Source organism: Lissotriton vulgaris, unplaced genomic scaffold (genome assembly GCF_964263255.1).
Source record: "Lissotriton vulgaris unplaced genomic scaffold, aLisVul1.2 SCAFFOLD_884, whole genome shotgun sequence".
NCBI classification, from domain to species: domain Eukaryota; kingdom Metazoa; phylum Chordata; class Amphibia; order Caudata; family Salamandridae; genus Lissotriton; species Lissotriton vulgaris.
This window is the reverse complement of record NW_028247829.1, coordinates 620543-635635: the sequence shown is the minus strand read 5'-3', so window position 1 is coordinate 635635 and position 15093 is coordinate 620543. Positions and strand designations below refer to the sequence as shown.

The 15093-nt window shown below is 44.2% G+C and overlaps 1 protein-coding gene across 1 annotated transcript in view; it reads left to right on the top strand.

The window, feature by feature from the left end:
- NEIL3 (nei like DNA glycosylase 3) overlaps positions 1–14128 on the top strand; it is a 158522-nt gene extending 144394 nt beyond the window's left edge. Inside the window, exon 11 of the mRNA XM_086949808.1 lies at positions 13613–14128. Within this exon, the coding sequence (XP_086805934.1) occupies positions 13613–13795 (183 nt within the window). The 3' untranslated portion in view covers positions 13796–14128. The remainder of the gene's footprint in view (positions 1–13612) is intronic.
- The last annotated feature ends 965 nt before the right edge of the window (positions 14129–15093 follow it).

The window sequence follows — 15093 nt, the reverse complement described above, 5'->3', positions numbered from 1 at the left end:
AGGCTCTGAGTGAGTGACAAAGTGGGAAAGAAGCTGGTCAGTCACTACTGTCGCCCGTCAACTCTCCATCTTGGAAGCCAGATCTGAAGTTGATCTGTGTGAAATTTGTATAATTTCCTTTGCATACATTCCAGAAAAAAACATACATGAAATGCCAATTCGGCATTTGGATCAAGTGTGAAAAGCGTCCCTGCATATATTTTAGACAAGATAAAGCATTTGGGGCTGAAATAAAGCACAAAATTGCATTTAATGCAGTGTTCGAAGTGGTGAAAGAAAAGTAGGGGAACTGTGGATAGTGAATCAAGGGGCGGGAATAACCGAAGATTGAATCAGTGGGCGGAGTCAGGGGTGTGGCTAGAAAAAGCAAAACATACCAATTTTATGGACGGTTGGGATTTCACTGACCAGTTACAGCTTATAACGTTATTTAATTCAAACAATGGATAAACATGTTTATTTGAGGTTTAATTCAAGAAAAAGCAAACACTCATAGGGAATACAGGTTTATGTAAAGCGTGCGAAATATAAACCGGAAAAACATGTTACCTTAATGCTTTTACTCTCATTGTTCAGAAATCCATGAGTATTTTTTGTCTCAAACATTGCTTCATGAATACAGGGCTCCTCCTGTACACATGTGTTAAGCAGGGCTCATAAGAGAAAGGGACTCTACAGGAGAATCTAGACTCGCGGAAACCCACAAAGGCTCCTTCATATTCATGTCAGCCAGCTAGCTGCTCATTCATAATATAACAAAAAGAACACTGATGGACAGAATGCAGAACAATATCATACATTCACCCCAGTACAGAGATCTGGGCCTAAATCCATTGTTTCTTTGCTCGCCATGCCATTCCAGTTTGGACCCAGCCATATGCAAATCAGTCTTGATCCTGCACCCAATGGGAAAAGTCCAGCCCGAACTGCCAGGCCATATGTATTCAAGTGTCCTTTCATTCGGGAAATGAACACAAAGCAGTACCCGCTGAACTATGCACAAAAAATATTGCTCTTTCATATGCATGGTACATGTTCTTTGCATCAGGCATATTACCACTCTTCGCTACCTTAGATGAGTAAAACAGCCACTAGACAAAACAAGCTTCCATCTCTCTCCAGCAGGTTCATTGATCATCAAAGTTATCTTGGCACTTGTAGTGTTAACCGGAACCTGCTGAATATACAAAGAAGTTTGCAGTGTTTTTAAAGCTCCTGCAGTTTAAAAAACCGGTCCCCCAAAATCAAACTGGCCCCCTACCCTTCCAGTTGCCCTGGGAAACGCCTGCTCCTGCCCTTTCACTGCTCCTGTCCAGTCAGTACTCCTGCTCATGCTCGATCAACACTCCTGCTTCATCAATTTCCCTACCCCCTCCCTTCTCCTGCCCCCTCCCTTCTCCTGCCCTGTCACTTCTCCTGCCCCCTCCCTTCTCCTGCCCTGTCACTTCTCCTGCCCTGTCACTTCTCCTGCCCTGTTACTTCTCCTGGCCCGTCACTTCTCCTGGCCCGTCACTTCTCCTGGCCCGTCACTTCTCCTGGCCCGTCACTTCTCCTGGCCCGTCACTTCTCCTGGCCCGTCACTTCTCCTGGCCCAGTTCACTGCTCCTACCCAGTTCACTGCTCCTACCCAGTTCACTGCTCCTACCCAGTTCACTGCTCCTGCCCAGTTCACTGCTCCTGCCCAGTTCACTGCTCCTGCCCAGTTCACTGCTCCTGCCCAGTTCACTGCTCCTGCCCTGTTTACTGCTCCTGCCCTGTTTACTGCTCCTGCCCTGTTTACTGCTCCTGCCCTGTTTACTGCTCCTGCCCTGTTTACTGCTCCTGCCCTGTTTACTGCTCCTGCCCTGTTTACTGCTCCTGCCCTGTTCACTGCTCCTGCCCTGTCACCGCTCCTATCCGGTGACTTCTCCTTCTCATTCCTAATCACTGCTCCTGCCCCGTCACCTCTCCTGCCCCGTCACCTCTCCTGCCCCGTCACCTCTCCTGCCCCGTCACCTCTCCTGCCCCGTCACCTCTCCTGCCCCATCACCTCTCCTGCCCCATCAGCACTGCTGCCCGTCACTTCCCCTGCCTGGTCACCTCTCCTTCCCTGTCGCCTCTCCTTCGCGGTCGCCTCTCCTTCGCGGTCGCCTCTCCTTCGCGGTCGCCTCTCCTTCCCTGTCGCCTCTCCTTCCCTGTCGCCTCTCCTTCCCTGTCGCCTCTCCTTCCCTGTCGCCTCTCCTTCCCTGTCGCCTCTCCTTCCCTGTCGCCTCTCCTTCCCTGTCGCCTCTCCTTCCCTGTCGCCTCTCCTGCCCTGCCCCCTCTCCTGCCTTGTCCCTTTTCCTGCCCCGTTCACTGCTCCTGCCCCACCACTTCTGCCTGTTCACTACTCCTGCCCCAGTCACTGCTCCTTCCCCGTTCACTGCTCCTTCCCCGTTCACTGCTCCTTCCCCGTTCACTGCTCCTTCCCCGTTCACTGCTCCTTCCCCGTTCACTGCTCCTTCCCCGTTCACTGCTCCTTCCCCGTTCACTGCTCCTTCCCCGTTCACTGCTCCTTCCCCGTTCACTGCTCCTTCCCCGTTCACCGCTCATGTCCATTCACCGCTCCTGCCTGGTTACCGCTCTTGCTCATGCCTAATCACCGCTCCTGCCCCATCACTTCTCCTGCTTAGCCACTTCTCCCGCCCGGTCCCCTCTCCCGCCCGGTCCCCCTCTCCTGCCCTGTTGGCTCTCCTTCCCCCGTCTTTTCTCCTTCCCCCATCACTTCTCCTGTCCTGTCACTTCTTTTCCTGCACCGTCACTTCTGCCCCGGTCACTGCTCCTGTCCCGTTCACTGCTCCTGCCCCGTTCACTGCTCCTGCCCCGTTCACTGCTCCTGCCCCGTTCACTGCTCCTGCCCCGTCACCTCTCCTGCCCGTTACTTCTGCTGCCCGCTCACCTCTCCTTCCCTGGCGCCTCTCCTGCCCTGTCCCTTTTCATGTCCCGTCACTGCTCCTGCCCAGTTCACTCTGTGTACAACATTGACAAATTACACAAGGGGGCAAGTTCCCCACAGTACTCTGTTTGAGGAAAGATCCTCTGTAATCACTAACTACGATCTCGCTCTCATATGATATGCTAAAGGCAGACGGCGGGCGCATTGTCATTCTAAAGGGGATAATCAGCCTCAATCGGAATGACAATGGGCCTGCCCTCAGTCTGCAGCCTCTGGAGTTCAACAGAGAAGTGCGAGCAGCCCCTGGAAGCTGAATGAAAAAGTTAAGGTTTTTAAGTAGGACTATTCTTGCCGTCCCGGGACGATTTTTTAAAATAAAGAAGTAGGGGAACTGACTGAAATAATTTTTAGAAGTAGGAGCACGCCGTGCCCTTCCGATCCCGCTCACTTCTACCACTGATTTAATGCGAATAACAGCCCCTCCTGTTTGAGTTGTTCGCATTGTTCCCGTGCTTTTGTGGTGGACTTTTACCCAAGCAACATCTTAACTACGGCGTGGTGTAATGTTGTGAATTTCGCCTATCAGTCGTTACCCGAAATACTGGGAAATACGCAAAATGACATCTGTGTAAAAAAAAAAATCCTGGGCCTAATTTGAAGTTGAATCTACAGTCAGAAAGACCTCCTCGGAGTGTACATTTTGGCATGTAGTAGAAATTATCTTCGGGGTGGATTCTACAGTACCCAAGTACCGCAATATATTATGTTGTTACCTCAGTAAGCGAACTGTGCTGGCCCTAACTGATAGTTTGTTTTACTAGTCTTTTTCCAGCCAGAGTAAAAGAGCTTGATCCCTCTTACAAACAGCTCAATATTTTAGGACGTACTGCTTTGTTTGGTAGTAAACATGAGAGCCTTTGATAGCATTAGCTGAGTTAATCCGAAATATCTCAGTGAGGTTAAATCTATCATGAATACCTTTTGAAAGCCTGCATTAATAAAAAAATGCATTATATTGTGGGATCTCCATAATAAATTAGGCATTTTCTAGTGAGGTGCCTTTCTGAACAGTAGCATTATTTTCTCGAAGGCTGCTCTGGCTTCCCGCACCCATGGACAATGAGAGGCAATTAGAAATGGTACTTAATTTTATGTTCCTATTTTGAGAAACTCTGTTTTGCGTTAGTAAAGATTAGTGTTCATATTTTATCCGAGTAGAACAAACATAAGAACACTGATTAGTCTCAAAACAGCACTGGCCGCTATACGACATTGGACAAAAACATCCCACCGCTACAGTATGTATATGGTGATAAGTACATGTCTTGTAATCACCGGATGCAACAGCAGACCTTTGTAACTGCACATCCCACACAATTCCCTTCAATTAGAGAGGGGTGCAATTCAGCCGAGGCATCAGCCGTTTCTTGATGCCACTGCTGAGCAGAAATGCTTAAAGACAAATTAAAAAATGGTGCACGCAATCAACGCAAAGTCCACAGTTCCTTCTTATAATAATTCATTCCTTTATTGAAATTTTTCCTAAACGCAGCCAAGGTTACAGCCAACGCGTTTCGTTCAATCAAAGATGAACTTCATCAGGGCTTTTAATGTATAAGACGAATACCCCCCTCTGTCACTGGTTTTAATGGAAATTCCATCCAGGATGATCGCCCCTCTATTTATCTTGTGGTGCAGTATCCATCCTTTATGTCTTGGGGTTGTATTATTCCCCTACCACAATACCTGAATCTGTGTTCGTCCCTCCTCCTTTCAGTACGTCCTCACTCGAAAACCAGCAAATGTTGATCCTGGGCAGTGTGAGTAACACAGCTCCATCAAAACTCAGGAAATGCATGGAATGTGAACATCCACGCTATAGTTCTCAATTGCTGTTCATCTACTTATATTGTTGTGTTATATTTCTCTACTTTTAATTATTACGCTGCATATACTTTTGGATTACAGAGAGAAGCACTTTGGTGACATTTTTTTAGGTTTAGATTTCTTTTATTGTTTCGAGAACATGCAAAGTAACATACAGAGCCACATGTGCTGTGCTCGTCAAAGTACAATCCGATTGTGACTTTTTTTTAACTAACATACATGCTTACTACGCAACCGGGTAAAACATTGACCACTTGGGCACCAACTACTTACAAAAGTGCTGTCTGTGGAAAACTGAGTACCTCTGCAATTGTTTTCAACCCTGCCCCCCAGCATTAATCCTCCCACACAGCCATATGTGCCACTGGCCCGCTGCTGACCTAAAAAACAAGCATTGGCATAACCAATAGGTCTCGCCTTTGGGACCTTATAAGTATTTAGTTATGCAGCACAATATCCTTCCTGCAAAAGCATTAAATGTTGCATGCCTAAACCCTTATAAGGTCCCAAAGGCGAGACCTATTGGTTATGCCAGTGCTTGTTTTTATTGGCTGTTGTTTCCTTCCGTCTGTATTAGAAAGCACCTGGGACTATATAGCATCTTAGGCTAGCCAGAGGCGGCTTGATAACACTTAGGAGTGAGCGCTAATAAAAGCATCTATAGAAATGAAAGCAAACTTTTTTTCTACAGCATCATCCATATTTAGGTCTTGTGCCTAGCGTTACAGTGTGCAGCACTGCTCGCGCAGCAAGCGACCTCATGTAGGGGCTTCTGAAAGCTGACCACACGCTTGTGCATGTGATTTTGTTTTGTCAGCTGCTATTGGATTTTGCGTGTGTCTTTGTAAAAAAAAAGGCAGCACGCCATTGGTGAAAAGCGTTTGCATGTCCCAGCTTCTTTAGAATTGTAACCGCCAATGTCCCAGTGGTGTCTGTTACGCGCAGCAGCAGCACCTGAGACCGAATAATGAAGTGTTTGTAATTATCGCTCGTTTGCTTTGTTGCCGCGCTCCCTCGCCCCCACTCCTCAGTGGTGCGCGCGCACTACTAGTTTCGATTTGGTGCTTGTTTTTAATGAACGTGTCCTTGTGTATTATTTTTGGTGTTCATGTAAAGCGTTCAACCTTCAGATCGAGTTTGCACTATATTAAACTGCAAAAAATGGGAATGGTGCAGAAAGATGAGCAATTGAATGAATGTAATTGTATGAGTGGGATGGGGGCACCCTGTATGCCCAGAGAACAGGAATACGCAGTTGTCCGGGATCCCCCTGGTAGCTGTGGGGGTTTATTGAGATATTGGTTAGTCAGACAACAGGTTTGTCATCTCTTGGCATAAGAAAAAAGAGGAGTGAGTTTGGGTGGAACAGTCTCAGGCTGAATCAGCAGCATGCATCGAAAAAGGTTACCCACCCCCATCTTTTGCCCCCTCAGCCTCTCCGGGGGGAAGAGAGAGGACAGGGCGCTTCTGAATTGGACGAGTTCATGAAACCTGCTTTTAGCTGTTGAATTATCATTCCCTGTACCGCCTCCGCTCCTCACGACATCCCCGGAGTTTAGATTGTCCACAGTCGGATTCCTGCAAACCAGTCAAACAACAAAGCTGTGACAGCTGTGACAGTCTAAAATATATATATATATATATATATATATATATATATATATATATATATATATATATATATATATATATATATATATATATATATATATATATAATTGCCCCCGAGAAGTGTTTTTTTTGTGATGGGGGCAACCATATAAAATCATCCAGACAATGAGGTAAATGGAACATTTCAAGGCAATATGTTATGTCAGCCTGGCACCTTCCACCAGTCCCAAACTGTCGCTTAGAACTCTCATTAACAGCCCAGAACACCATCACAACTGTCTGTTCTCCTCACAGAAGGGCACATTCACACCACACCTTAATGGTATGGCCATTACAAAATAAAGTAAAATGAAGCAACGTGGTAGTGCTACACAGTGGTACAACGCGTGCTTCATGTGTATATACTACAGGTTTCATTACATTTTGAGATGACCTTCAAATCTTTTGCATTTTGCAAGATGACTGCCTTCCTCTTAAAACATCATTTCGCCAATGTAATAGTAACATGGTTTTAAAGGGAGCACGATTGGAAACAAATAGAACTTCATCTTAAAATCCATGGTTCTCACATGTGTGTTCAAAACAGCTGCCAGGTTAGCACAAAGCAGTGCTGATGGTACCTGGAGCCCATGAGCCGACAGCCACTCTGATTCATGCTGTTCTGGTATGACAAACTTGCGAGCAGGAGTGGTAGACCCGCATTCCTGGCGCTGTATTGCTATGGACTACTGGGATCGGATTTATGTAGCCACCATGCCATCATACGCACGCGGCCTAGTGGATGGTTTGACAGAACTCATTGTGACTTTGCACAACTAAGTTTTCCTTTGGCAACTCAAGTTCTCCACTCTTGTGACTGGCTTGTTCCACTTGCAACTTTTGTTTTGAAATATTTATCAGGCCTAGCAGCCGACTGAGCTTTGCCCGGACAAGGGACACACTGTACTAGTTAACAGATTGTCGATTCTGTGGTTTGGAGATAGAGTTCTTATCCCAGCATTCCCACTTAATCAAATTTATTTGTGTGATCTTGGGGAAAACTACTAGTGATTTGATAGCGCTAAAGGTAAATACATATCTATGTTGCTTTTTAGCTGAATCGCCTTATGAATGGCTAATAATACTTGGTTGAAAGTTTGACTGCTTTTAATAAACAAGCATTGAAAATGCAATATGTCTTGCCTTTTATTAAGTTAAAGCCATTTGCTTTGCTAATGGTATTGTATAGCAAAGCAAATGGCTTTAACTTAATGAAAGGTGAGACATATTGAATGTTCAATGCTTGTGGTTAACCCGTATTTCTATTTATTGACTTTGGTAGCAATGGCGGCATGCCACCATTTCTATAAAAGTCAATAAATAAAAAAACAAAGGCAGGCGGAAGCCACATTTCTTTTCCATTTGCAAAGCCAATAGCTCTACGTTTATCTAATGCGAGACCTATTGCATTGCAAATGCTTGTTCAGATTATTTTGGCTCAGATGTTGGGTGAACAAGCACTGGTAATGCCAACAACTTTGAACAGCACGCACACTTACAATCCTCAGCCATACAAACGTCAAACCTGTTGGCTTTGCTAGTGCTTGTTTGCTTTTACTATCTGCCATTTCTTGGAAATTGCTCTGTATTCCTTGAAATGCTCTTTTAAACATTGCTGGTTTTTCAAATATTGTTGAAACCCGATTCATGTAAAGAAATATGTTTTTTTCTAAGAATTCCTGAACAGTTGCAACAACGGAAGACACTGCCACCATAAAACGAGTGAGACTAAAATTCTCATGGCGGCGGTCCATTTCTTTTCTGATACACTTCATTACATTCTTCAATTAATGCGCTTTTTGGGCACTAACAGGCTTGAGTCTGTGTGCAGTGAAACTAGATGTATGTATGGTATTCCCATGGGCCCATTTTCCTAACTCCACTTTTTCTAAATATATGCAGTGCATGCGTTCAAAAACATATGAATGTTCTGAGGGGTGTAAATCCTTCTCTTCACTAACATCACATACACATCTATGTCCTCAAACAGCACAAAACCCAACCCCAGTCTTTGTGAGAGTTAATGATTATAGATCTTGGATCAAGTTGTGGCTAAGGGCCTTTCAACTGTCAGGGGTAAAAAGACACAGAAGAACCGACTGATCAAACATGACCATGTACCATTCACAGCGAGGTAATGCAGCAGTTCTTTTGACTTTACAGCCGGTCTCCAGTTACGTCTTGCTGAAGAAAACACAAAGAAATGTATTAACTTTTAACTGAGAAGAGTGCAAAGGTAACTGCTACTAGTACAAGACTTATTTCCGGCCAGGGAACGTTATTTGGACATTATATGAATGTTCACTCTATAGTTTCCCCGGCAGTTCCAGCTAAGTGCTTCTTAACGCAACATCATGATTGGTTGGGTGTCCAACTAGGATTTGATATTCCTTTCACTGGTGAAAACACGGCCCAGCTTCCCAACTATTGAGACGTCGCTTCTCACCAGAAGTTCAAGGTTCTCCTCACTTTCAGCCTATCGGTGAGCTTACTGCAAATTACTTTTTTGTTCAGGACCTGGATTGTTTTACAGGCTGCATGGATGATTTCCATCCAGTTCCACAACAGGGCAGGATGTGTGTTTTGCTAGTGGAAAATGTGGTGGTCTTCATGTTTTGATTGACTGGTTATGGCATAGAGGTGGATTTTTATAGTATGCACAGGTCTGTGATTGGTAGTCCAAGCTTATCTATTTTTGCATTTTGAACGAGCACATTTATAAGTATGTTCAGTGGGTTGTGTAGCTTGTATCCCACTGTTGTAAGGCCCTCTATCTTGGTCGCTTTAGAATATTGTTCTTCTTGATGTTTGGCAATAAGCTGTTTAGAATCTTTAAACTAATGATGTGAAACTTTTTAAAACAGGGAAGGTCTTTTCAGTGGCTATTTTCTATCTTTGTTGGTGACAGTGAGCTACAAATATTGACTTTTGTAATTAATATCCTACTGAACACATTTATACAGAATTTCCTCGTCACTGAAGGGTTTAGGAGCTGGACTTCTGAGAATAGTGTGTCAGACCCTGTAGATAGTAAGTTAGAGTGCTGAAAATCCAAAAGGAAGATCATTCCAGATGCACCAATAGAGACAAGTTTGAAAATTTAATCTTTTACAGAAATGTGCCCACTCACTGATTAAATCAGGTGAAATATAATGTTTGGCTTTCTTTGTATGGTAGTGGGGGCTGGACTCGTACCACTTGAAGCGGAGGCATGCAGGTTTGTCCCTGATTTCTTCGCTGTCTGTAGCCTCAGAATCAAGGAGACCTGAATCTAAACAGTTAATGTTGTTGAAGTGCAAATGGTAGAACTATGTTTCCAAGAGAGGAGTTGCTAAAAGAAGTACCTGCGCGCTGCCTCATTGATCTGATTCAGAAGAGATGTGTGAGTGAAGAAAACCCAATATTCTTCTCTTTATTAACAAAGAGAGGGACTGCACCAAAGAAAAACGGAAATTAAAGATGTTCCACACAGGTTCTGCCTTTTGATCTGCCAGCAAGCCTCCTAGTTATTCCCCCTGATACTCCATCGGGTTGAGTATTAGGTCCGTTGCTATCTTCAGTTCCGGTGCCATCCTCCGCGCCTGATCCATTTGCACTGAAGCCAACACCAAAGGAGTATGCAGCCTTTTCTACTGCCTTACTCCCGAGTGGAATCTACTACAACCTCAACAAAGTCCATGCCCGGCTCCAGCAGATTGCAATCAACAGGCAATCCTTCCGATACTGACAGTTTGACCTTACGACACGGTAGGGCCCAAACTTTGCACAAGGGATGATTATGCCCCCCAGTATGATGAGGACAACTGATATTCCCTCAGAGACTTATTCCAGTTAGAGTGGATCACTGGACTCCTAAAAGCCTTTCTGTCCCTATCTCTCTTCCACTCCCTCTCTTGCACTATGTTCTGCAGATGAGGAACATGAAAACTCAAGTCAATCTAGTTGTGCTAGATTAGACAAGGAGAGTGTTATACCCCACATTTCTGGGCATGAGCATCTATCCTTCCATCAGACTTATTCTTCAGGAGGTTCTTCTGTCACAGCTGCAGGGTTCTACACCTGGCCTCACAATCTATACCAAGATGTCTTATTATATGTTTTGTTTTTGGCCCAGGAAGGTCTTGCCATGGACACCATTAAACGTTATCTGTCCCCCCTTTTGGTTTTTCAGTGTTTGCTGCAGTTGGAACCTGCACTTTCTGGTTGACTGAAGGGATGCCCCCAGCCAGGTAGAACCTACTGCTCGCGTCAATTGTGGGTGATTACAATAACCTGTGCTCACCCTTGGATAGCTTGGCACTGAGCAGTCAGGCTTATTATTCAAAGGCAATATGTAAAGCAAAGGCACAGTAGTCACTTGTGATAAATACACTGAGCGTTGCAAAAGTGACTTCACTCAGGATGCATGTAAATTATATTTATATTCGGCACACATATTCAGTCATAACATGAACAGCATATATCTTTAGGTCATAAAACACTTTTGGAAATATTACTAACTGTACTGGGCCCACTCGTATTGTTATGATAACAATAGTATGCACACTGTGAACAAATCCTAATCTAATCCCCCAGAGAGAGAGCACCCTTATGCGGTGTGACAACCTGTCCACCCCAAGCCCACGCTAGTAACTCTGATAATACAATAAGGTACGCCCCGGGTCACGTAGATATAGATTAAAATATGTACATACACAAAATTAGAACACTTTTTAGCAGCACCGTGGGCCGGAGCCACCCAATGTAATCCCAATGTCAAGTGTATTATGCTGTTCACATGAAATCAGCGTATAAGGCAGTACAGCTGGCCAGGGTCGTGAATCACAGGAGTTCCGCAGACTATCACACACACTCCGCACCACTACATGATGCAACATGTATCAGCGCAGTCCATGCGGAACACACCTATTAGTGGAGAAGTGTGGCTCAATGGTTAGAAGAGGCAGACCATGAAGCAGAGGTCAGACCCGGGATCAGGGTTCAATTCCCGACGCGGCAGGGTCTTGAGCCCAAAAATGTCCACGGACTCGATAATTCTTGCTTCGGTGCCTGCTCGAATCACGGGTTCACACTCTGCAACTCCGGGCAATAGCTTGCTTAATCTCCACTATGGCCCCCCGCGGCGGGATGCCTGGCTTTCACCTTGGGGGTGACCAGTACGGGTTATCTCTCAGGGAAAAACCAGGACGGGTTCCCAAAGCAAGCGCTTAGAGACCGTTGGTGATAATGCGCTATATAAATAAAAAATGTATTTACATATACGCATTTAGCACCCTAATGCTGTGCTACTGGTACCCAGCAAGTCCATAAATAAGACCCTGCAGACTTCTTGACCCCAGCCTTCTATACCCTGGGATGGAAAATACAACCAACCCCTCCTCCCGGATACTAGGCTGCACGCGGCCGAAGTCACACTTCCGGGGACATCAGCAAAATCCAGGTGGAAAAAGCAAAAAGTTCGGGTCCAACAGTCACCCCAGAAAGCCTTGTTCAAATCAACCTGTTGTGATGAAATTCCTAAAAGGTTTAACACACGTTACCCCCTAAATCCTTTGTAATGCTACAGTGGTATATCAATTTGGTCCTGACAATCCTCATGGGAATCGATGTACAGCTGCTCATTACATCTGACGCTGTAGACCGTGTTTCCTGTTGCAATTACTTCAAACAGTGTGTGAGTGTTTCAGGTTCAGGCTCTCTCAGTGCAGGTGTCCTACACCACCTTTTTTCCCAGACAAACTGATGTGTGCGTCCATTCACAAGTTCATTAAGCACTGTAGCCATGCACTTGGGGGAGCACATTTTGCCTGTTTGTCCTGCAGGACCTTTTGATTGGTGGCAATTCCACAGAGCTTCTAACTTGGGAGGTATTGCTTTGGTATCCATTTACATGTGGTGAATCTGTGGTCAGAAGAACAAGTTATTTACTTTTCCTAATACTCTGTCTGGTGAATACTCTTAACTGCAGATTCCTGACTGTCTTCTTGCTTCCCTGTTCTTTTGAATGGTCTATTTTCCATCTAAAAAAAACTCTGACGATAGAGATCTACTCAATGGTACTCAGATTGTTTTTGGGCTTTGTACCTGACATCAGTGCAGAAGAGTAGCAACTGGGTTTTTCATTTTCAAATGGATTAAAGTCCGCATGGAACTGCACAACGCCACCTACCAATACGTGGAACCACTGCTGTGTGAACGTTTCAGGATCCAGTCTGGTGCCTGGAAGTATTCTAACAGTGAGGAATATGTAGTTGGATAGGAAATTCACAACATTGAGCATTACTGTAGGTAAGCAACTTATTTGTCTGAGCCCCCTCCACAGAGACTCCACTTGGGGAGGTACTCCTTCAGTGACAAATCTGCAGTTAGAACTATCCATCAGAATACGTTATTTACCTTTTGGTAATGCTTTATCTGGCGGATACTTAACCCCTTCCATGCTCATGACGAGCTCAGCTCGTCATGAGGCACAGTTGAGCTGTGCTGATGACGAGCTGAGCTCGTCATGACACCAGCAAAATGGCAATTTCCAGCACAGGGGAAAAATAACCACAGCAGCAGATTTCTGACTGCCATTCCACCTGCCCGTTCTGTGGAGTGACCTCTTTTTAACAACATAAGTGTTCAGCACACTGTTACCAACAATTGTTAACAAGTTGCATCTGAGAGAGCAGAAAGGGTAAAGACAAGAAACTGACATGAGCACACAGGGGTGTTGCTTGTATGCGTTTCTGCTCCGTCACTTCAGAGTCAGTGTGGAGTTTGCACAGAGTCCCATGATGCCACCTAGTGACACGTAGAACCACTTGGAACATTTTCTGGATCCATTCAGGCATCTAAGGAGTGGTCTCTGTAGTGAACCATCTTCTGTTACTATTCTCCAGAAAGAGCGTTACTGAAGGTAAGTAACTTGTTTTTTCATACAGCGGTATACACCTCTGAGACTTGGCTGCTGACAGTCACCCACATTTTAAACCTAATATCCATGTGTAGATGATTCAGTAATAAATGTGTACATCATTGAATTTCTGAATAAGTTTTTCTAACAGACTTGCTAATGCCCTTCAGAAATCGAAATATACGTTGGTGAAGTTTTGTGTCCAAGTTATTGCCTAATTAAATATAAACATTAAAATTAAAAAATGTTTTTTTTTTCCACAGTGGGCTGATCAGCACTTTCCTTTCTGCAATCATGGCAAACGTTGTATCATGAGGACTGTCTTCAAAATTGGTCCCAATAATGGAAAGAACTTTTATGTGTGTCCGTTTGGAAAGGATAAGCAATGTCAGTTTTTTCAGTGGGCAGAAAATGGTCCTGGAATGAAAATTGTACCGGGTTGCTAAAGTTTCACTGTAAAAGTGTGATGCCTATATGCTTTAAATTAGTTTTGAACTATCAATTTTTTTAATATTCAGTTAAATACATAATATGAAAAAAACCAAGAACCGTCGACAATATATTTCTGTATGCTGTGATCTTTCACTTTTAATCCTTTTATTTCACTAAAAAACTGAATTGTCAACGAAGTGTTATTGTTAATAATATACTTGTGATGTGTAAAATAGTTATATATATAAAAATATTTTTTTAAAATTAAGAATAAACATTAATATAATATAGAAAATAAAGTTGTATGGCTGTATCACATATGGCTAGTAATAATTATTTAGACTTTTAACAAAGATTCTCTCTTTACTCACTGCAAACATTGTAGGAAAAGGAAATTTTCTCTTTTGATGCTTTGTTTTACCTTTGTACAATGTACAAGTTTAACTACATGATTAAGCTATTATCATCATAAGAAATGTAATTGACTGAATTAATCCCTGTGCTGCGGGTGGGGGGAAGGTGGTCGCGGCACCGCTGTGCTCCTGACGAGCCCAGCTCGTCATGAGTCACAGTAGAGCTGTGCTCCTGATTAGCTGGGCTTGTTACGACTCCGCCCACTGATTAATTGGCCCGCACAGGCGGGGAATCAATCGCACGTGGGCGGACCGCGACAGTTATGACGAGCCCAGCTGGTCATGAGCACAGCTCCACTGTGACTCGTGACGAGCTGGTCTCGCCATGAGCACGGAAGAGGTTAAGTGAAAGAAGCAAAATGTTTTTTTAATTTGTTGTAGTTTGAATGGGTACACCTTTGTACCTTCTCAGGGAAGTAGGAGGCATCACGATTTGGAATAGGTGTTTACAGCTTCTAGTGCCTCAAAGTTAGTCTGCAGCCATGTATTTGGGGAACACCACACTTATCCATCATTCTGTGCACATGAATCTTCAATTCAACCTCTTGAATTGCCCGTCTCCATTTAACCACCTCTCTGATCCAGGATGCCATTTCCAGCTTAGGTATTGACCACATGTCAATTCATCAGCTTCTTGATCCCTTCAAGGTTAGTCATTTTGCTGTCCTGTTCCTGGGACTCCCTCTGCAAGCAAGGACATCAGCAGAACCTTAAAATGAGAAATGGGGTTGTTGGTTGAGGAGGGTAAAATCCTACACAAGCAACCGCCACAATTCTTGTCAGGGTGAACCAAACAAAAAGTCACTAAATTAACCTGTGCTTAACCCTCTGTTAGCTTGACAAAAAAGAGGTCAAGCTTAATTCAATGTGTAAAGTATTAATGTAGCACTTAAACAGTA